Source organism: Drosophila eugracilis, unplaced genomic scaffold (assembly GCF_018153835.1).
Source record: "Drosophila eugracilis isolate 14026-0451.02 unplaced genomic scaffold, ASM1815383v1 contig_386, whole genome shotgun sequence".
Lineage (NCBI taxonomy): Eukaryota > Metazoa > Arthropoda > Insecta > Diptera > Drosophilidae > Drosophila > Drosophila eugracilis.
In genome coordinates, this window is record NW_024573245.1 from 249,121 (window position 1) to 271,977 (window position 22,857).

Below are 22,857 nucleotides of genomic sequence, written 5' to 3' on the forward strand. Positions count from 1 at the left end.
CACTCCTGTTGTTGTTCTCGTTGTTGGGGGTTTGATTAATGGCGCGCTGCCCTTCTGCCTTTTGATAATGGCGGTGTCGGGCAGTCAGTGATGACCAAAAGAGCAAAAGGTTTCTGTATCATTCCTTTTTACTTCACTCCTTCAAACACTTCAGATTGTCCAATCCTTTATATTTTAAATCACAACATACTCGAAAAACCTATGTGCTTATAGTGACACGTATCGAAGGATTCATGGCTATTAGCCAAAACCTGGCGCATCTCTAACGTCCACCACTACAGTGGAAATGCGGCGACTCGAAGCGTCAGGTTGTACAATTGACTCCGACTCTTGGCTTTGGCTTATAATATGACCCAAGCCTTTCGGCCAACACGTTGCGGATTCCACTGTATTGCCGTGTACTTGCTGTTGTTTTTGCCATCTCAAGGGGCATCACAAAAGCGAAGCAAAAGTAAGGAACCGAAAGCAACGGGTTCGTACTAGGCAGAGGAGTTGTGGTTGGGTTTGGTGTGCGGCTGTTTTTGTTTCTGCCGCCGGGTGTGCAAAGTGGTTTGACATTTCTTCCGTTTTGGCCGCTCGTTCGCATTCTCATTCGCGAGATGAGGTGAAATGAGATGAGAAAAGAGAACAGGAGATCCGACGAGAGGACCATCTGAGCATCGTGTACACCGCATTTCGGGTTCAAATTCGAGTGTATGTATTTCTTTTATTTTGCATAAATTAAGCATAAGTGTATTTTGTTGTCGTTCTTCGGCTCTGTCGCTGCCTCGTTTTCAATTCCTCGTCGCCCGCTTCAGTTTGTTCAATCCTTATGTTCACACAGAAAAAGGGAGGATGCACAGTCGCATGGCGAATAAACGGTTTTCACCTCCAAACACCAGGCACCAAACGACGGGTGGGTGCTGACTTCCCCATTTATTTAGACTGATTTTCTGAGCTTTTTTGTTTTACAACAACAGCCACAACAGATTTCTCGATAATTGTGTGGTATCGATATTTTTTAGAAAATGTTAAAAGCGTATTCGTAAATCACCCTATCGTCCTCTTAAATGGTATGTTATAATCACGCCCTTTAACTTACACACTAAGGCATTAAATGTCAAGATAGTGAAGGTCGTTTTTATGAGATTTTTGGTCGGAATAACTTGAAATTCGGATAAGCTCTTTAAAATTTCTACCATATTTTGCAACGCAGACTAATTAGTAATACGATGGGGAAATGGTTAATTCATTTTTCATACTTCGATTTTTTAACAACACATGCAGGTTAGTGAGTAACACAAGTGGGGTTAGCAGCAGTTTGTGTAGTGGTGTGGTTTTTTATGTCAGTGTTTTTTGGTTTGTGTTTCTTAATAAGGGAGTTTATTAGACTGTTCACGGTCTATTAGGGTCTCAAAGGGTGGCTTTCCTATAGGCTATATAGCTTTTGCGTGATCACCGATTGATTTCAACCCATGGCTTGAGTGGGGGTTGATTAAGAAAGGGCAAGGGGTTGATTGTTCGTATTGGCTGTGTAAGTGGTTATAAATATATAGAGAAGAGGTACTCATCACTAACGTACATTATTCATGCTGACCAGGTACATGGCAAGTTTATTGATATCCAAGTTGGCCAGCTGGCTGACATCTGTGGTGTTGAGGATGCTAAGCATTAGGCTGATGTCGGCGGCGGTGGGCATAGCTGGCATTACTCCCGTTCCGCCCGTGCCAACTTGCACGGAGCCGACACCGGATCCTCCGGTAGCTGCTGCTGCCGCCGCTGCTGAGGATGTGCTGGCCCCCTGTGATTGCATTAACGCCTGGAGACTTCGTCCACTGGCATCGTGTTGGCCAGAAGATCCTACTCCGGACCCACTGCCTGCCGAGCCGCTCTGCAGCTGCATTTGCATGGACTGAAGGGTGGGTGTGGTTGGAACCGAAAGCGGGGGCGTCGATGAAACCAGTGCCTGGAGCTGTGGGACAAATGTGATAATCACAGAAAAAGAGTTGGAGGAGTTGGAAACATCGCAAATGTAGCAACAAAATGTCGCGGATTTGAAGGAATGGCAGAGATGAGTTTATTGGGATGAACATTATGGTAAGGATATAAGTGCAATCCTCCGTCAGCGTTTTACATAGTTTTGTTAATCAGCTGTTGGCTGTTTAGTTTATTATCTTTTTTCCATTTTAATTTCGTATGCTTTGTATGGTAATCTAATTCGGTTGCCGTTCGGAACCGCTTCCACGTCCGAGTCTCTAGTCTCCGTCCTCTGTCCGTTCTGTACGCTAACTACGGTGCACGGTTCGCAACTAACTACGGCCAACAGCTAAGCAACAAAACTACGTATTTTCAACACTGGACACTACAACATAATCAAAGAACATATAATTGGTAAGTTAAAAATAATACGAAATTTAGGTAAGGCAACACACATTTCAAATTAATCTATGTTCGGAGAAATACAATAATTCCTTTAATAACTATCTGAATTCAAGTGGAAGATTTTAAATTGATTTTTTAAAAAGACAAGCAATTTAAAACTTTTGTTTAATAATAAAAATGTATTATTATCGGTATTTTTAATTATGGATAAAATGGCACTGATGTGGGGGTGGGCGGCAAAGGTTTGGTTAGTGATAAAACGTCACAGTGGACTCACCTTGGCCTTCTGCTGAAGCTTCAGTTCCTCCTTCTTGTAATTCCTCTGGTAGGCGGTTATCACACGCCGGAGCCGAGTGTTCAGGTCCTGCATCGACGGCCACATGGTGGTGGCATCCTCAACTGCTGCCACGGTGGGCGGATAGCTGCCTGCGACGCTCTCCTCCTCGTCCAAGCCTAAATGTGAGTTGGAGTTAGCATGGTCGGTGGTGTTGTTAGAGTTAGCCGCTTTGGATGATGGATTATTGGTGGTGGTATTGGTAATGGTAGTAGTAGTGGTGGTGGTGGAGATGTTTGTGGTAGCATTGTTAGTGCATGATTCCGCTTTATCGCTTTCAGCTCGGGCAATGGCAGCGCTGTCTTTTTTGGTTTCCCCAGCAGAAGCAGAAGCAGTTGACTCCGTTGCTTCCTTTTCGGTTATTTTTTTCTCCGATTCGATGTCTGATTCGCTGGCATCGCCAGCCTTGGCCCCCGTCTCCTGGACTTCTCCTGACGCCTGCGGCGAACTGGAGTCGACCGGATCACGGGAAACCGAGGCTGGAACTGGTGCTTGCTCTTTACTTATTTCAGGATCTGATGTATCTGCCGATTCTGGAGTTGCTGATAGTGCGTCCTGCTGGGCGTCCACCACATTGACTTCGCTACCCTTGCCCGGCACAGCTTCGGAGTTGGATGAGGATTCGGAAACGGTTGTGGCATCTTTTTCGCATTCCGTTTTGTCGTTGCCGCTGATGCCACTTTTGCTGCTGCTCTTACCCGACGAACTGGGGCGCTCCGGGTCAAGAAGCGAGTCCTTGTTGTCGCCCCCGGTGAGTTTGGTGGAGTCAGAGTCTTTAGTCGTGGTGGTGCCATCGTCGTCCACCTCATCGCCATCATCGTGCTTTGAATTTGCATCGTCTTCGTTTCTGTGGTTCCAGAAAAATGATTTCAAAATTAGTAACAACTTCATTAACTTTGCAATTGATTATGTATCGCGGAGATCATGCCCAACGCAATTACACTGAGAGAAAAAATTTACAACACACACGCACACACATATTCAGCGCAATGTCAATGGATCAATATGCTTTCAATGTGTGTGTTAATGGGGGACATGGTAGCAACGGTTTGCCAAGGAGCTGTTGCTTTATAATTTGATTAAAACGATCACCCAATATTTCAGCTATAGAAATGTTATGGTAATATTTTAATAGTTAAATTACAAAACTCTTGAACTTATTTAGGCTTAGTTGAACATTTTAAGCATACTTCAATGCCACGATTCGGGGATGAGTGCGTGTGTGCGTGGGGAATGGGAATGGAAATGAATTTAAGCACTTCCTGTTCGTTTCCTTCAGTTTCGAGATTGTCACCAACCACATCTATCTCGGGGTATCTGAGCTTTGGACATCTCTTAATTTTAGTACTTGTGAGTGGCGTATGTAATGGCACTCGCATGTGGATGCTAACTACTTTCATATGTATTTAAACCCGGTGTGTTTTAGAAACGAATATATAAACGATTAATTATTGATGTTGATGTTTTTTCGAATTCGAATTTTCGAAATTGACTTAATGACTAAGATTCGCTGAAACACACCGGATTTAATTAGGTTTTATTCGTTTTTAGAACTTACATCGGCAAATTCGTGACAGCCAAATCGTCACTGGCCGCACCGGCGCCCACATGGGTGACAAAGCACAGATTGGGATCGGCCCGCATTTGACGATACATTTCACAGCCATGCTTGTAGGTTCCGACCAACAGACTCTTATCACAACAAATGGGATTCCACCATGAGGATGGCACTTGATCTGGCGTTGGCGGCGGGCGAATGGGGAGCTCGCTACATATGATCGTATCGGTCGATGAGTACATTCGATAATTTTCAAATGTGTTTGGTGGATTGGGGATTTGAGATGCGCGAAAAAAGAAATGCGTTGGTTTAGTAAGAATTTAATTTTGTCGGTTTAACAATTTTCGGTATGAGGTTAAATAAAAACGTTGTAAAGTAAAAGTAAACGTAACGAAAGGAAAAATGAGAAATCATAAAAAGTAATCAAACGAAAATTATTAAATTGTTAATTGCCAATTTGCACTACAGATTTACCACTACAAATGCAGAAATTCATACAAAGCAAAATTCAAAAGTTCGATGAGCTTCCTCGCCGCATAGCTTTTTTTTCAATTTGGAATTTGTTTAATAATAATAAATGATATCATTGAACTGCATGTATAATTTGGGTTGTTCTTTTTTGTTTGTTTGGATCATGAGAACGACAGCACGTGTGAGGGATATAGTTATTGCGTAGCGTGGATTTCCCTATTCGCCTGCTTTCTTCTTAAATGCGAGAAGGGAGTGCGTGCGAGCAAGGGCGACGGGCGATGGCGATTGCGATTGATATGTCGATGGTTGGGGAATATATGGGGATATTACCTTTCCATATTCAGATTGAGTGCCAGCTGCTGCTTGGCTTTCGTACTGCTGCAGTTTTTGGTGGTTATATAATATTCGCAATGAAGTCAATTAAGTATTTTCAAGGTTGGTTAACGAATCAAAAACAAAACAAGAGGAAACGCAATAGTCGAGTGCCGCGACTATAAGATACCCGTTACTGTTTTACACAATTTTAAAATATTAATTTTGCTAGTGGAAATTCACAAGGAGCCACCTATTGTCAGAGGAAGTATGTTGAGTATGCTTATAGTGACGTCACTGCCCATGTGGAGCCTTATAACCTTAATTTCTTCATAAATAGCGAAATAATGTTCCGATTTGAAAAATCTTTTGTAAATCGATAGATATTAACAGAAATAAGTTACAAAAGGTCAAAAGAAGGCATTCATAATAATATTATAGACTCCACAGTTTTCCGCGGTTTGTGGGCGTTAGAGTGGGTGTGGCCTGAAGCAACTTCGTGGCAAGTTGCAGAGGCATCTCCTAAATACGTGTTCCTAAGCAAAATTGTGTAGCTTTTATAGTTTTCGAGATTTTTGCATTTTTGGTTTTTCGGGTTTTGTGGGCGTTAGAGTGGGCGTGGCGTGATCGGAAAAAAACAATTCGCATTGGGAGCATCATAGAAACATACATGCTTGATCCGAACTTTCTATCTCTTATAGTTACCGAGATATCAGCTTTTCTAGAAAATCCGAAAACGGTCTTTTGAGCCTTGTGGGCGTATGGGTGGGTGTGGCCGGATAGTAGTACCACTATAAGATGCGCTGTCATCTAAAGATTATACTTTCTGAAATTCAACTTTCTATCTGCAATAGTTCCTGAGATTTCAGCAATTTCAGTTTTTTGCGATTTGTGGGCGTTAGAGTGGGCGTGGCTGGATGCTGTAATAAACTTGCGCTGTCCCGGGACCTCAAGAATCTTCATGCTTAATCTCAGCTTTGTATCTGCTATAGTTCCTGAGATCTCAGCGTTCATACGGACGGACGGACGGACGGACGGACGGACGGACGGACGGACGGACGGACGGACAGACGGACATGGCTCAATCGACTTCGCTATTGATCCTGATCAAGAATATATATACTTTATAGGGTCGCAAAAGCTTCCTTCTATCTGTTACATACTTTTCAACGAATCTAGTATACCCTTTTACTCTACGAGTAACGGGTATAATAAATACACAGTGATAGAAGTAGAGTCGATATGCCGAGGATTAGTTGGCAAAAATCAGAGCATGAAAGTTAGTTACAAATGAGCAGTCGTGTGAATGATTTATGTACAAGTGCTAATACTTAAATGGACAAGCGATCGAGTGTACAAAGAGAGTCACAGTATAGAAATAGAGAGCGGATAAAAGGTGGCATTCCAACTGAACCTTGATAACCATCCGGCTCAAAGTTCCGTTAAAGAGACATTTTAAAATTCTTAACAAACAAATCACAAATTGGCATTACTAATTATTAAAGTATCAATAATAAAATATAAAATAAAATATGAAATGAATCAAAACTCTTCGGCCATCAGTCAGTCAATCAATCAATCAATCAATCAACAACAACAACAACAACAAACAAAATGATTAATAAACGCCAAGTCTTTAGTAGCCGACTCAGAGTTCCACGCCTACCTGATGGGCGTATTGTCCTTGATCTGCTGAACAAAATCGCCAATGACCTCGTGTTGTATGTAATACAGCATCCTTACGCGCAGCAACACCCTGTAAGTAATTAAATTGAATAAACAAAATGTAAGAAATAAAAAAAGAAGAGCAAAGAAGTTTTGTGTTAGTAAAAGTTAGACTCCAATTTGGGATTAGCTTAAAACAAGTTCGATTCCACACGACTCACTTATTGGCGTGTCTGCCCAAATGCTTTTTATAGGCGCCCTCCAAGTACGCATCTGCGTCGTACTTCTCCTTTTTGCTCCAGTGATTTGGATCGTGGATACTAGTGACCGCCGCTGCCACAGCACTGGCACTGATTCCACTGCCGTCCTTCTCTGATCCATCCAGGGCACTAGATTTATGAGCCGGAGTCGTGTTCCCACTATTACTACCGGATGCTGTGCCCGGTGCAGGAGTAGACAATCCGGTGGACTCTTTGTTCGACTTCCCACCGTTGCGACCTGTAAGCCAAAGCCGATTTCAAAATATTAGTAAGTTCTTGTTTTTATGAGCAGTCCTCCTTAGTTTCATTTATAAGCAAATACAACAGACAGCTGGATAGACTGGATCTTAGCTTGATCCGAAAAGTCTTTGTATCATCATTCTGGCCTACACATAAGTATAGATTGCAGATTAGATAGCTTAGCTAGAATGGGAGGTGAATTCTTATAAAACTTTTTTGATATGATAAAGCTATTCTAAAAATGTGATTACTTATTTTGGCACTATAGCTATAGGAATCACAGATTCACTTAAAACACATAAATTAGTAATGAAAGCTTCGCCGAAATAGTATTAATAACTTAATTAAGTAAGGTGTTATTCAATAAGTATATACATAAAATTAAAAGATTTAAAACCATATAGTAAAAAGTACACATTTGCATGGTAACAAAGCATACACACACTTTTCCCCGTCTTATCAAGTTCGTCGGTCAAGTCTCCGTCCCGGTCCAGTATTGAAATTTCATAAGGAAATCCGATTCGAGTTATTAAGAAAGGAGCAAAGGTAGAACTCATTTACGGATACGGAAAACTGAAGACCATAATTAGGATTAAGAGCTAATCCAGAGCCCCAAACGGATAAAGTGCAGAATATTGTACAAAAACTTGGTTGGTGTTTTCCTTTTTTGGTAACTCTCTACGTCCGTGCAGCAGTTGGAGTGTGCGTGAATGTATCTATTACCATACCTTTGGCATTCCTACCTCGTGGCACCAAGTTGTGAAGGCCACTATGATCCCTGCTGATCTTCTGCACCTCTCCATCCTCCGTCGGCGTTATGAGGTCCCAGATAAACGTCTTGATCTTCTCGTCGCCCTTGTAGACCTGCAGGCAGTAAAGAAGCTGCGAGGAGTATATAAAAGTATTAAGTTAATACAAGTTGTAAATAGCATCAAGTATCAATTGTCAAATTTCTGAATTCAGCGGGTTGAGAAGATAGTTTTTACTCAGCGAAAACCTAAAGTTTTCTCAATATTAGCATGGTTAGTCATCATTAAGGCATTTTCTTAAGTGTTATTCGCGACTTGAGCCGAAGGTTTTCATCTACTTACGATGATACGAGCACAATCCTCGACGTCTATATCCCGCCAGCCTCGTTTGAATTGCCCCAACTCCAAAAGTTCAGACCATCGTCCCCAGCTGCATAAGAAAAAAACATTAGTAAAAAAATGGAAAACAACTACTACTAGCATTAAGGTGAACATGAATAAAACAAACTAAAAGATTGCATTGAAAGTCACTTCAAAATAAACTATAATTTTCACTCAACGAATACTCATCAGTCTAGTCATCATTCGTTTTCCATTAACAACTATAAAACCGGCCAAACATATTTTACATAAATTAAGAAAACATTTTATCCTTAAAAATCAAAAACCGACCAACGTTTTCTATTATAAAATTATTCTGCACATAACTGAAGCCCTCAATAAAAATGTCGGGACATAGCTTAAGAACCGATACCCAGAGCAGGCGGTCGGTGAAATCACATGCAAGCAAACTCCATATATTCGAATATGTTGCGCCACAGGACTTGGACGTCGTGGCTATTATATATAAGTACTACTTGGAGGACTTTCGCAACTTCACTGAGGAAGAGCGTCAAACGCGTTTGGCCAGTTTGGATGCCCTCGACATGCTGCATACCATCGAGCAAGTGCATAATGATGTGGCTACTCTTAGGTTGGAGAACCACATAATGGTCGAGTTCCTTGAGAAGAACGATCCAAAGTTGCTGTTGGGACTGAGGCAACGTCGAACTTCGATTCTCAGAAAGCTGCAAGCGAAACGGGGATCTGGCCAGGGAAGTCATGGCATTAGTAGCCGTCACTCGAGCTCCAAACGATCCATACCCATGTCAGTGAATCAACTAGTCTCTATGAGCGCTACAGGAGCCCCAGAAAAGCGGCGCGGAATAGACTATAAACTAAACTTCAAGGCCAAAGCAGAAATGGCGGAGAAAAGAGCTTCTGAGGTGGAGAAGCGGGTCGCTGATATCGAGAGGAATGGTTTGTTAGAAGTCTTGTGAGTCCTCTGATTAAAACTTATTTCCAATCTATTTTGCAGCGATGACCGAGGTAAAGCAGCTAAGAGCCAAGATAGAAGAACTACGTTTTCGAAGTGAGGAAACCATTGAAACGGAAAACAACTTTATGCTCCACTTTTTGCGAGATGAAAACGACGTGGCCTTTTTAGAGTCTGCCACTGAGAGGCAGATTGAACGGAAACTACGCAAGTTCACCACAAATTGGTTTAAGAATGCACGCGCATTATTGGGAACCATGAAATTAACCATAGTGTCCCTGCAAGAAACGTGCCAACAGCATCGGGCGGATCTGATAACCAAATCTGACTTGAGTGGAATCTTGACGGCAGTGGATTTTGAGAAACTGATAATCAAGAGAACCGAGCTGGTTAATCAATTGGAGGAGAAGAACATCCACATGGCGGGACTCAAAGGAGTCACGGGTAAAACATCCTTGGCCATGACAGAGGAAAAGCAGGCCATGATGAACTTGGAGACCGAAATGCGAACAGTTTTAAACAAAACAGAAGAAGTCACACGAGCCATTCAAAAACTAGAAAAGGAGGTGGCTGCAGTTCAAATGCATAACAACAAGGACTATGTGACCTTGGATGAGTTAAGAGCTCAGCTCCAAGATTATGAGGCTCCCAGCGTGAGCGAGTACATCGAACGGAAGGAAGAGGCCCACGTCCTTGAAAAGGAGGAGAAAATGCTGCAGCGCAAGATCTACATTCTCAACATGAAACTCAATAATGCTATTCGCCGGCGAAACCGGCTCGAAGAAAATTAAAATCTGGAATAGGCCACATATTTTAAATGTAGTTTTATTTATACTGTTTCGCAACTGTGTACTTACCCAAAGGAAAGCAGTCCTTTCTCCACTTTGAAGCACTCGGACTTAGCCCAGTTCCCATATTGAATCTCCTCCAATCCCAAAGCAGCCAAGGCATCCCGTTCTCTTGGAATGTACTCATCGTTGCCCTTCTTTTCGCGAGTACGATCGCGTTTCTCCTTCCGCCTTCTTGAACGCAGTCCTGGTTGGATAAATGATTAGAGTAGAATTCATAAAAATGCCATGGGTTATCCTTACCGATTCCTCCTTCCTCATCGCTGTTCTCGTTGGATGAATCCTCAGAATTGATCTCCATCACATCCTCGTGGCCATAGCGTTTAATTTGGGTTCGCCTCCTGGGTTCGGACAACACCAAATCTTCTGTTTCATCTCGCTCGCAAGCATCTGGATCAATATCAACTTTCTTGGCCCACTTTGTCCAGAAATCTGGATCATCTATGGTAATATCCGATCGGTTGCCGGAAGCAGCAAATGAAGCCTTCGAGAAGGTTGAACCCTTCTCCGATTCCATTGTGATGACTTGAGTGCGGCGCTTGAGAATCGAATCGATGTCCTCTTCGCAAAACTTGTCGCCAGCATTGTCGTCATCCATGACAGCTCCATAGGCTCCCTTCTTTAGAAGATCTTCGATCTCCTTCTTCGACAGTTGCTTGTTGTTGCCATCCTTAGAGCCTTGTGTGTTCATAGACTGCAGGACAGCCTTGTCCAAACCAAGTTTCATTGAGGCCTTGTCGAACATTTCACGTTCGTAGGTATTCCTGCAGAGCAATCGATAAATTTTTACCATCTTCCTTTGACCAATACGATGACATCGTGCCTGAGCCTGCAAATCGTTTTGAGGATTCCAATCTGAATCATAAATAATAACCGTATCTGCAGCTGTTAAATTAATGCCCAATCCTCCTGCTTTGGTGCAGAGTAAGAATACAAATCGGTCGGATCCTGGCTTGGAATAACGATCGATGGCCTCCTGACGGAGATTGCCACGAATGCGTCCATCAATTCGCTCAAAGGGATACTTTCTGTAGACCAGATAATCCTCTAGGATATCCAAGCAACGAACCATCTGACTAAATATGAGCACGCGATGGCCATTTGCTTTTAGCTTGGGTAGCAATTTATCAATCAAAACCATTTTTCCAGCCGAGAGAATAAGATTCTTGTAATAAGACTCCGGGTCCTCGCCATGCTGGGACTTAAAATCATATTGGATTTGTTCTTCTGCTCCATTTAAGAGATATGGGTGTATGCAACATTTTCTCAATTCCATCATGGTGTTCATCAGGTTAGGGATATTAGCAGATGTGGTTCCTTTCTTTAGGAAGCTAAAGTTCTGTTCTAGTATGCCTCGGTAATATTTCTTTTGTATGTTAGTTAGCTCAACTTCGATAATGGTTTCCTCCTTGGGTGCCAAACTCTTCTCCACATCGTCCTTGAGACGTCGAAGCATCATGGGTTTCAGCAGAGCTTGCAGTTTATTTACCTCTTCCTCAGTGCGAAGACTTCCAAACTCGGACATGAACTCTTCCTGCGAGGAGAACTGCGAGGGTTCCAGGAAATTTAGCAGCGAGAACAGTTCACTGATATTGTTCTGCAGGGGAGTTCCGGAAAGCAACACCCTATGTTCCAAATTCAGCTGTCGCAAACCCTCGAGGAGCTTGCAATTTCTATTTTTAAGACGATGAGCTTCATCAATCACACAAAGGCGCCAGTTAAATGTCTTTAAGTCCATGTAATCCGTCACTATCATTTCGAAAGTGGTGATCAATACGTTAAACTTGATGGGTTCTTTCAAGACCTTTCCACTGTCTGTCTTATAATAGTATTCATAATCTTGTATCATTTGCTTGCTGGTCACCGATCCGTGGTAAACCACCACGTTCATATCCGTCCAGCCCTCGAACTCTCGCTGCCAGTTCGGAATCGTTGAAAGCGGGGCTATAACCAAGAAGGGCCCTCTGATCCCATATTCGTAAACAGAGTGCACAAAGGTCAAACTCTGAATTGTTTTTCCCAGACCCATTTCATCGGCTAGGATACAGTTGTGAGTATTGTACCAGGAGAACTTTAACCAATTAAGACCCTCTAGTTGATAAGGTCTCAGGCTATTTCCTCCCTTGTAGACCGGAGTCTTATCCAGTTTTTTCCATAATTCTGGATGCGGACGTTTTTTACCCTTCCACTCACCCCTCGGAGGAATTTTGTTAAAGCGCAGGTACTGCTCGATCTTATCATTATCCACATCTTCTTCCAATTCCCAAGTGCAATCCTCATAGGGAAGTGACTTCCACTTAACCAGGTAGTGTTTGGTGGTCTCGCCACTGTTCTCGTCGGTGTGAACGGACATGTCCAAAACTCGGTCTACTTCAGTGAAGTCTTGGTTGAAAGGCTCGTCTTCGATGTTCTCAAATATATTTAATTGCTGGGATTGCTTCTGCTGGAAGCGACGAATCTTGGCAGCCACGCGACGATCTCCCTTTAAGAGTTCCTCTTCTGTTCTCCACTCGCAATGTAGATAACTAAAATTGCGATACTTTACAAAGTACTCTTCGACATCAATAAAGACTGGTTCAGGCTTTTCTGCTTCGTCTTCGTCGCCGGTCGCCTTCTTTACGGATTCCTCTGCCTCCTTGTCCGACTTTAGTTCCCCTTCTTTTTCTGAAGTTTCCTCATCGTTTTGTTTAACAGCCTCGTCAAGCTTGGCTTCGTCAGTGGATTTTTCCTCAGATTCTTCTTTGGATTTAGGTGACTTGGGCTCATCTTCCTTGTCATCAACATCCATTTTCTCAGCGACAATCTCGGCTTCCTTGGCCTCCACTGCCGTTTCGACGTTAGAAGACTTTTCTTCCTGAGGAGTGTCTGCATTTTCTTCAGTTTTTACTGCTTCTGTTTGATCTTCAGGTTTACTTTCCTTGTCTGATTTTTCGACATCTTCATCTACTTCCATTTTGTCATCTTCAGATTTCTTAATATCTACTGTATCCAGTTCTTTGCCCTCCACTTCCATTTTGGATGTTTCGGATTTCTTTCCATTAGCGTCAGCCGATTCTTCTTTGGGTTCAACCACATCACCCTCCGTTTTTGGTTCTTCAACAGCGTCGACTTTTTCAGCTGACACTTCGTCAGATCCCGATATTTCCGGCTCCTTTTTGGAATCGGGTTCTTTTTCCGCGGGCTTTTCCGGGATGAGCTCTCTCTTTCCCATACGCATGGCCAATACTAATTGCACCACCATGCTGTCTTCATCACCAGTGTTTATATACACGTAATTGGGCTTGGATGACATCGCTGCGTTTGCGGCATCACTGGAGCTTTGTCGCTCCTTTTCCACTGCCGCCGCTCCTGCTGCTGAAGTACTTGAACTGGCTTCCAGTTGGCTGGTTTCATCTATCGGTAGATTAGACTTATCTTCACCTACTTCCTGGCCAACCTCCCCTTCGGCACCAGATTGCGGTTCCGTTTTCTCCACATCACTGCCTGCATTAGAAGTACCTGCATTGGCAGAGTATTTTTTATCCTTCTTTACAGGAGAAGCCACCAGCAGAGAGTTTTCGTCGTCGGAGAACCTTAGCATTACATCGTCAATGTATTTCTTCCTTTGAGTATTTCTTGAAGATCTTCGCTTGTTGGAATCCAGCTCAGAGTCTGGTGGAGGTGATGGCGGCGGAGTTCTTTCCAGAGTGTCATCTTCGCCATCGGATTCGGGAACAATTCGTCCTCTATTCCTTCGCTTTTTTAGTGCCTTGGCAGAGAGAGATCCACGGTTCTTGCGCGCACTACCTCCCTCCTCAGTATTTGCGTTGCGACGGCTCCTGGCGGTGGATCGCTTTCGATCTCTTCTGCTCGGAGTGGACGCAGCATCTCCTGCTGAATCTGGAACTGAATCCACTGTTTCGTCGCCAGCCTCCGCATCCTTATCATCTTCATTGGCGCTTCGTGGAATTTTTGAAACGGGAATGTCATCGTAATCTGGAGATTCTCCATCCACTCCAGTTCCTCCTGAAGTGGTTTCCGCTTCACCCTCGGCACATCCAGCTTTGGGCACCAAAGGCTTGTTGTCCTCGACTTCGCTCCCCTCTCCAGTTTGCTCAGTTCCATCTTCTCCGTACTGTTTTCTGCGCTTACTAACACTGACTCGTTTTTTTCCCGCTGCTGGGGTTTCAGTTGAGTTCGGATCATTCGGGTCCTTGAGCTTCTTCGCCTTTGGAGTCCTATCTCGCGGAGGTTTGTTGGGATCCTTTGGGGTCCTGGGCTTGCGTGGCTTCTTTTTTTTGCCACTACCGTCAGTGGAGGTATCCAGCTCATTGGCGGAGTGTACATCTTGGGAAAGATCGCCCATGCCTTCACTATACTCAAGCATGCCGACCACGCTGGTATCCCCCGCTCCTTGAGTAACGCAGTCTTCAGAGACGGGAAGCTGTGTGGTTGGGATACTTGGAGTGGCATTAGTTGCTCCCATTCCTACATTGCCGCTGATATCCATCAGATCCTGCTGTTGGCCCGCCTGGCCTTTTTCACCCTTCTTGGCGCGAGGTTTTCGTGGCTTGTTCGTACCCTTTCCTCGACCTCTTCCTGTAGTACTGGATACTTGAGGGCTCTCCACCATTTGCTGGTTGACCAAAGGATTTCCTGGTGGTCCATACATTGGGGGAACGTTCTGGAAGAGCAAGCACTGCGGTCCACCAGCACACTGGTCGTTTACCTCGTGTTGTGTCAGAAGATTTAATCGCTCCTGCATCCGCATCAACTTATCCTGGTGCTGCAGCTCGTGGCCTGGAGGCATGCAATACATTTCCTGAATCTGCTGTTGCAGTGCAGCGATTTCTTGTTGATGCAACATTGAATACGGTGGATACATGCCAGGTGCTCCCCCATACGGCGGCATCATGGGAGGCATGTGGCCCTGTCCCTGTCCCTGTCCCTGTCCCTGAGCCGGGGCATCGTATCCGGATGCCATGGAGTGTATAGGCATTCCCATGGAAGGCATCTGTTGTTGAGGCGGTTGAGCAACCAGAGTCGTAGGATCTACAGGCGGTACCACTCCAGATGCGGATTGAGATTTATCCTCCCCTAATTCCTCTACGATTTTAGGTTCTTCTAACAAAGAGGTAGACAAATCTCCTACAGGTGGGCCCAGTTGAGTTTGTTCAATCTCTTCGGAGGGTTTATCTTGCGGATCCTCTTGGACCGCTGGAAATTCTGTACTTAGACTAACATCTTGAGTTTTGGAAACACTGTTCTCATCCTGTAGCAATTCAGTTTCATTGGTAGAAACTCCTCCTACAACACCTAATCCCTCGCCTTCGCTTTGGTTCTTTTCAAACTCTGCATTCGAAGACTGCGAGTTACTGTCCAAAAGAGCTGCTGCTGCAGAAGCTGCATTGGAGGCTACGACAGCAACTGCTGCGGATGTGGAGGACATAGAGTTGTTATCAAAAAGTCCAACATCCACCGCAACGTGCTGCGCAGATTCCGAATTTCCTCCATGCGAATTCGTGTTGTCCATTAGCATCTGTTGCTGGTTGTTGCTGCTGCTGTTAATGCTGCTCTGCGAGTTGCTGTCGTGAACAGATGTGGGCTGGTTGTTGACAATGCTGTTTGTGCTACTGTTGCTGCTGCTGTTGTTGCTATCATTAGCAGCCACGGCCAATGTTGAGGAATCATTTGAGTTGGCTGTTTCATTGAGAATGCTGCTCAGGTGATGTGACGGTGTCGTTGGTTGTTGCTGCTGCGTTTGCGGCTGTGGCTGCGGCACCTGTTGTTGCTGGGGTTGTGGTACTTGCTGGGCTGGCTGCTGTTGGGGATGATGTTGCTGCTGTGGTTGCATTTGCGCTGGGATCGGTGAACTTACATGAGCTGGCGACATTGTCTGTTGGGGTGCTGGTTGCTGATTGTCTCCGAGTATGTTAGCAAATGGATCGAATTGCTGCTGCGACTGATTATAGCTGGGTAGGTGTTGTTGGTGGTGCGGTGACTGTTGCTGCTGCTGCTGGTGTATGGGGGACTGATGTTGCATTTGCTGGTGGTGTGGCGATGTTAGAGTCGCCTGCGGTTGCTGCTGCTGTTGTGCAGTTTGCTGCTGTTGTTGAGCAGTTTGCTGTTGTTGCTGCGCTGATTGCGCCGTCTCCATCGTGGGCTGCATTAAGTGGTGCATGCTGGGCAAACTTTGTTGATGCAGCGGCGAGGACATCGCCGCCAGTTGGGGTTGTTGCTGCTGCTGTTGGCTTTGAGAGCTTCCTGTTGCTCCACCACTATTACCACCGCCAACAATATCGTTAATCGAGTGCTGCAATTGATCGTTGAGTGATTGCTGTTGGTGTTGTTGCTGTTGTTGCTGTGGAGTGGCCACCACTGATGGTTGCTGTGCTGCCACTGGTGGTACAACCTGTTGCTGTGGTGTTTGAGGTTGTTGTTGCTGTCCCATTGTCTGACCATACATGCTAAGCTGTTGCTGGTGATGCTGCTGCGCCTGCAACATAGCCGACTGTTGCTGCTGTTGCGGCTGGGCTTGTTGCTGCTGTTGCGCCTGCTGTTGTTGTTGGGCTTGCTGCTGCTGCAACGCCGCCAAGTGCTGTGCTCCATGGGTTGCGCCCCATTGCTGATGGTGTTGCTGTTGCTGTGGGGATGCTGGCATTCTGGGGCCCACTGCGCTTCTGTAAGCTGAAGGGTAATCCATGGGCAGCCCGAGAGCCTGCGACGGCATCACCATTTGTTCGAGGGCTTGTAATGTGTTTACGGGAGCTGCGACTGGCGCAGGACCCTTCGCTACAGCACCCCCTGCTCCACTTGTTGGCGGTTGAGAACGCGGCGAGGGCAGACCCACCATGCCTTGAATGCTATGTTGGCTGGGCTGATTGTTCACCACCTGTTGTGGCTGCTGTGCTTGCGTTTGTTGTTGCTGTTGTTGAGGGGGTGGTGGTTTCGCAGGTGACACGCCCACTGGTCGCGGAGACATCTGTGGATGCGGCGACATCGTCGGTGGACGTGGCGACATTTGTGGCGAAAGTTGAGGGAATGGAGCACGGTACTGGGGCGAGGAATTCAGCTGGCCAGCCGCCTGTTGATGCTTGCTGCTGGACATGTAGGGCGGTGCGGCCTGCTGCTGTTGTTGTTGGGCCTGTTGCTGCTGCTGCTGCTGTTGGTGGTGGCTTCCATAACTAGGTGGCATTCCCATGTGCGGTGGCGGTAATCCAGCGCCTGGCAACTGTTGCTGCTGCATTAGCGAGACATGGGGTTGCTGCTGCTGCGTCTGCTGTTGCTGCTGCGATTGAAGCTGCTGCTGCTGGTGGGCGCCCAATTGCTGCGCAGCCTGCTGCTGCTGCGCTGTCAAGTGGTGCCCCGGTGGAGCTGCTCCCGGCACATGTTGCCCGTAGGCTGAAGCCTGGTCTAATCCTGTGTGACCATATCCCACGTGCTGGGGTGCTCCTCTGCTCGGTTGGTGTTGCATGGGACTCCCATACGGACTGTGAGCATACGCCTGAGGCGCTGGAGGTTGTCCTGCCTGGACAGTAGGTGGTCCTACGCCAGGATACAACGGATGCTGCCCCGGAGCTTGTGGATAATGCTGCGGCAGTCGAGTCTGCTGCTGACCCTGCTGCTGCTGCTGTTGTTGTTGCTGCGCCTGCTGTTGCACTTGCTGCGCTTGCTGCTGTTGTGGTGTGGGCGGTTGCTGCTGCTGTTGTTGCTGAGGAGCCAGTGATCCGTAGCCTGCCATCATACTTTGTTGCGCGCCATAGGACGCAAGTTTCTGCTGGTCCTGCTGTCCATAGGCGGGCATGTGCTGGCGGTATGCACTGGCGTTACTCTGGCGCTGCTGCTGCGCTGGTGGAGCTGCTTGTGGATGACCATAGGCCCCCAGTCCAGCTCCTGGATAAGCTGCAGCCTGGCCCGGAACCGAAGGCGCTGCTCCCCAACCGCTTATATCACCCATTCCGGCTCCAACCCCAACTCCAACGCCAAGGCCCATTGCAGCCTGGTGATCGGCGGCCCCCAGTCCGTACAGGTTCTCCGCCGTTGGCTGGTACGATGGGTATTGGGGCTGTTGCTGTAGCGGATGAGGAGGGCGATGCCGCGGCGGGTAGCCGCCGGGCGGCCCCATTGCCCGAGGGTTCGCCGCAGCGGCGGCTGCTGCGGCGGCTGCCGCATCGTAACGGTAATAGGGATCTCTGTGGGACCAGAACGTAACAGATCATTAGTATAGAAAATAAGGAATATTAACTTTTGAAAGGAACCAAAAATCATTTTCCGTACATTTTCATTTTAGCTCACAAACCCAACAAACTCACCCTTGATGATTTCCGTGAAACATATTTTGTGCATTTCCATCCATCAGATTTTGTAAACGCAGCGCATACAGAAATGTCCGTTACACGTCGACAAACACGACGCCGCTGCGGTTTACGTTTGGTCGTCTATTGGCTTAATTTTGATGCTGCTTTCTTTGCGTGGCCGTTGTCAAAAATGTCAATTACAACGTAGCCGTGTACTGAAAACCAGACGGTGGCGGAGAAGTTCCACTTCTCGGGGGTGCGGATATAATTTACCCCTGGGCTATGGCTTCTCTTTCCACCTTCGCCTTATATATTCTTATTATATATGTGTTGATTGCGGATTCTAACTACTAAACTTAATTACAACTGTTGTGCAATTTAACGTCTTGTTGTTCCGTTTATGTGGTGAAGTTTTTTGTGTCTCGTGTTTCGCGCACTTCATGGCCGACCTTTGACATATTCGCAGTGAAACACAATTCGCTCACAGCTGCAAAAATACATTTTGAAAATATTTGGAACTGGTTATAGGTATCGATTAAATTCGTAAAAAAAAAAAAAATATTTCACGTAAAACGGTAATTGTTTACGGGGAGTGGCGAACTCATTTAGATTTGGGCGTATTTTAAGCGAGATTTTGCATTTAAAAATTATAACATGGTAGTAAATCTGTAAAGAGAAGAATAAAAGTGAGAATTAGCCAAATAGAAAAGAATCGCTCGCATAAAACAATATGTGTGTTATTTCCTAAAAGTGTATAATACATGACCTTAAATTAATAACACTTTTTGCTGCTGTTGCTTTAACTTTTAAGGGGAAAAGCTATACGCTTATGAATTTCATAGAATAGCACATATAACGTACAGTTTAACCCCCTAAAATGTTGAGCAATATTGTCAGGTTCTCAAAAAAAATTATTATTTATATTAAAAAGGGCTAAAAATAAAAAAAGTGAAAGCTTCATAAATGACCAAATTCTGTTGCAAATGTATGATATTAAGATTGCTTTACTTTCTTCGGTTGATTTAGAGGTGAGAATGGGTGGTGGGTGCTGTGTCGGTCTTAGTGCTGGGTGAAAATTCCTTACGGTAACAGTGAGAAAAACAATGGGAACTCTATCGATTTTTCGCATTGTCTTTGCGGCTGCTTAAAGCCGAAAATCTAAAGTAGTAGGGGAAAATCCGCAGAGAGCAAAGAAAAAATGCGGGTGGGTTGACTGACTGGTTGTTATTGTTGGAAGCTGCGAGAGCCCAAAGATATGCAAATGGGGCGGGAAGTGGCTGGAAGGTGGTGGAGTGGCAAGGTGTGGTTGGTGTCTGTTTTATGTGTGTGCAAATGGAAAGTGGAGAGATATAGAGACAAAACTACACCGAGTACAGGGAGATATGCACTTACACACACAAACATCCAGACAAACAAAATTCGGTGCTCAGTGTACTGTTATAAATACTTGTGCAAAAAGGTGGGGGTGAGGGTCCCCTCACCCACACGCACACTGTTACTACAAGAAACATCATAAGCAAAACATATGTGTAGTAGCTGACATGGGCTAAACGGCGAGCTCAGCACAGCCCCGCACACCACATCTTAAGCACTACCCCTCCACCGCTTGCCAACCACTGCTGCCCCTTTGCTGTTTGCCGTGAGATGTTTGCGCTTATTGGACAATCATTTAGCAAGTCTTCGTCGCGGCTTTTACACATAGAGAAAGGCAAAGGCTGCTGAGTAGGACACAAATTTCAAAATAAAAACAACATTTTTCAGTTACTCGTTTAAAAAAGTTTTTCCTCACAAATGGATAAGATCCTTCCTTACTATATAAATTTGTTCTCATCATATTATTTATTAAATAGCTTTGCTAACACGTCTTTTTTCTCCAAGTGCACACTCGTTGTTTTTGCTATCCGGCTGCTTTGACTTCGCCGTAATCAATTACACTTCGCTATTGCAATTTCAGCTATTTATTTATTTAGTTTCAGGTCTTGCCATTATTATTTGGCGAGCGGCATGTACACACGCCCGTTCGATGGCAATGGTGTGCGGCGAGACTTTACTTTGTATATCTGGCAGATATCTATCAGTGAGTGTGTGTATGTCGCATTTTTTCCTTCTTTCGCTTTAGTTTTTATTTCTTGCTCGCTTCTTCTCATTTTTCGGCATGGCTATTACACAAACAAATCAGGCAGAGTAATTGCAAAAACAATAGCTAAAAGCAATAGTAGCATACATACATACATGTATGTATGTACGAATGTTTGTGGTATGTAGTATAGTGGCTCGATGTTGTTGTTTGTGTTTGGGTAAGCAAAGCAGACATCTGAAAAATTGTGAAATTATACTTTACTTATTGCCTCTCTCCTCCGTCTCTTTCTGTGTTTATGTCTATGTCTATGTCACTTTGTGTATCTGCGCACAACTGTACGTTGGTTTTAAATAAGCGAAAAATCGATTAAAGGTGATAATAGACAAGCAAATTTCAGTGTGTCCAACGACAAAGACGCGAGCCACATTTTTGTGACCCGACGACGACACCACCAACAATACGCTCCGACAATCCAACAGCACAGCACCACTACCATCAGAATTAGCATTAGCTTTCGGGACGTTTTCTTCTTCTCTACAATGCTCTATCGCCTTATGAGCCCTGAAAATCGCTCCCAAAAAAAGTTTATTCAAGTCACAATTGTCTCTGTTGAAAAAGTGTTACCCGTCAATTCACGGACTCTTAAAAAAGGTCTACATCTGTACAGCTTTATGGAGAATATTAGTAGCTTGTAATATTAAAACAATTGAAAAAATTGTAGTCTTAAAGATTTCTAATTTTCCAATATCTAACATTTTAATAAACGTAGTTAATATGTACGAACTTACAATTTTACACGTTTCGCAATAGAAAAACTTCAAAAAAAAAAGCAAAACAAAAAGAGAAGAGGGTTCATTCACCTTTCAGCTTGGCAAAAATATTTGGTTAGCCCACAATTTTTGACAGTTGTTTCGTGCTCTCGCTTTGTATTTTATCTCCAAATTATCAAACCTAACGAATATTGTAAGAGCTGAAGTCCGGTGGCGCTGCTTAGATATGCGATTCCATATTTCATTTGACCCTTTCTTGTTTTGTCTTATTTTTTAGTCCTAAGCACAGAGGTGATTGTAATATGTCGACACTTTATGGGAGATCTTCGGTACCCCGCGTATGCACAACGTGCTGGGATGATACACATATGCATACATAAATACAAATGAATCCGGCTTTAATAACAATCAAGTCAAGTGGCTGAGTTCGCGCTAACAGTAACTAAAAAGTACAGTTGGTTTTTGTAAGAAAAGCCACATTCAACATTTAACGGCGGCAGCCAAGTCCGTCACTCTGCGCGGTCCAAAAAGAGGCAAAGAGTGGCTGAAGCAGAAAGGAGGACGAGGAGGCAGAGGCATTAGCAGAGCAGAGACAGATGGGCGCAGCGGCAAAACGCGCTCACACACTTACACAAACACACATACATCAAAATGGTAATAAAATAGGTAAAGTAACAACGGCAGCTGTAGCAAAAGAAGCACAAAAGCAGAAAGCCACACACAGTTTTCGGAAAAGCCAAAGCGCTCTACTGAGAGCCGTCAGCCAAAACTCACTCTCCAACGCCTGAGAGACACATACAACAAGCCAACACAGCCGACAACCCACAAAAGTTCGCTGGGAAAAATTACAAACGCGCAACCTTTTGAATGTGTAACGGTTCATTTATGGCAGGCCCAATTGGCATTAGAGATGAGTGGAGTCCGATAGTGGCAACATCAAGTCCAAAAAATTCACTAACACCGCGTTTTTAGCACAGTATATTGTAAAACTAAATATAACACTTTTAGGCAATGTCAAATACATTTTTACCATATTTTTTTTTGCAAAGCGATATTTTGATTGAACAAAAATGGTTTGTGCTCCATTATGGCTGCTCACAGACAACTTTAGCTTCCCAAAACTATATCGTAAAAGGAGAAAGAACAACCTTCTTTCATAATCCTTTTCATTTTGTAAATTAACCATATCTCTTTAAAAAATTCATTTAAATTTGTATAATCTCTTCACTTTTTTTTTCATAACTTAAGTGATTTAAAAAAACAAAGATGATTGTGTTAAATAAAAAACCTTTTGAAAGAAAGTTGTAGGCCTAGTTGTAGGCCTGCAACAAAACAGACGCTATGTTTCCCGCTAGAATTACAAAAATAATACGAAAACTAGGAGGCTAAGGGAAGTCAACACAAGTCCTGACCCGATTATCGAGTTAAACTGTCGTATAAAATTTGCACCTGGACCTAAACCGGATCGAATGGATATAGAGGTGGCTGTTGTCAATTCAGCAACAAAAAATAGAGAGAGAGAGCGAGAGAGAGAGAGAGAGACAGTGAGTGAGTAGCTCTCATAAGAGCGAAGTGCCGGCTAAAAACGAGCGAGCGGCGAAAACAACGACAAAGCGAA

At 44.5% G+C, this 22,857-nt stretch overlaps 2 protein-coding genes across 10 annotated transcripts in view; one reads left to right on the forward strand and one right to left on the reverse strand.

The window, feature by feature from the left end:
• Positions 1-22,857, reverse strand: part of LOC108106097 (mucin-19) — a 39,900-nt gene that overhangs the window by 12,808 nt on the left and 4,235 nt on the right. For 2 of the 9 annotated variants that reach the window (XM_041818822.1, XM_041818821.1), the window contains exons 2-11: positions 18,405-18,876; positions 10,357-18,284; positions 10,123-10,300; positions 8,293-8,380; positions 7,930-8,083; positions 6,923-7,199; positions 6,703-6,792; positions 4,254-4,463; positions 2,639-3,542; positions 1,562-1,951 (exon numbers count right to left, since the gene is read on the reverse strand). In XM_041818822.1, coding sequence (XP_041674756.1) covers positions 1,562-1,951; positions 2,639-3,542; positions 4,254-4,463; positions 6,703-6,792; positions 6,923-7,199; positions 7,930-8,083; positions 8,293-8,380; positions 10,123-10,300; positions 10,357-18,284; positions 18,405-18,448 — 10,263 coding nt within the window. In that variant the 5' untranslated portion in view covers positions 18,449-18,876. The remainder of the gene's footprint in view (positions 1-1,561; positions 1,952-2,638; positions 3,543-4,253; positions 4,464-6,702; positions 6,793-6,922; positions 7,200-7,929; positions 8,084-8,292; positions 8,381-10,122; positions 10,301-10,356; positions 18,285-18,404; positions 18,877-22,857) is intronic. The other 7 variants (XM_041818826.1, XM_041818825.1, XM_041818827.1 and 4 more) reach the window with 7 other exon arrangements.
• Positions 8,529-10,076, forward strand: LOC108106099. The gene is made up of 2 exons (XM_017212963.2): positions 8,529-9,249; positions 9,308-10,076. The coding sequence occupies exons 1-2, from the start codon at positions 8,676-8,678 to the stop codon at positions 10,054-10,056; spliced, it is 1,323 nt and encodes a 440-aa protein (XP_017068452.1). The 5' UTR covers positions 8,529-8,675; the 3' UTR covers positions 10,057-10,076.

Bases quoted from the DNA above. Each gene is read 5' to 3' on its own strand.
- LOC108106099 (XM_017212963.2), top strand. From the start codon at position 8,676: ATGTCGGGACATAGCTTAAGAACCGATACCCAGAGCAGGCGGTCGGTG. The intron at 9,250-9,307 runs GTTTGTTAGAAG...TCTATTTTGCAG, and splicing joins CGCTGATATCGAGAGGAATG to CGATGACCGAGGTAAAGCAG.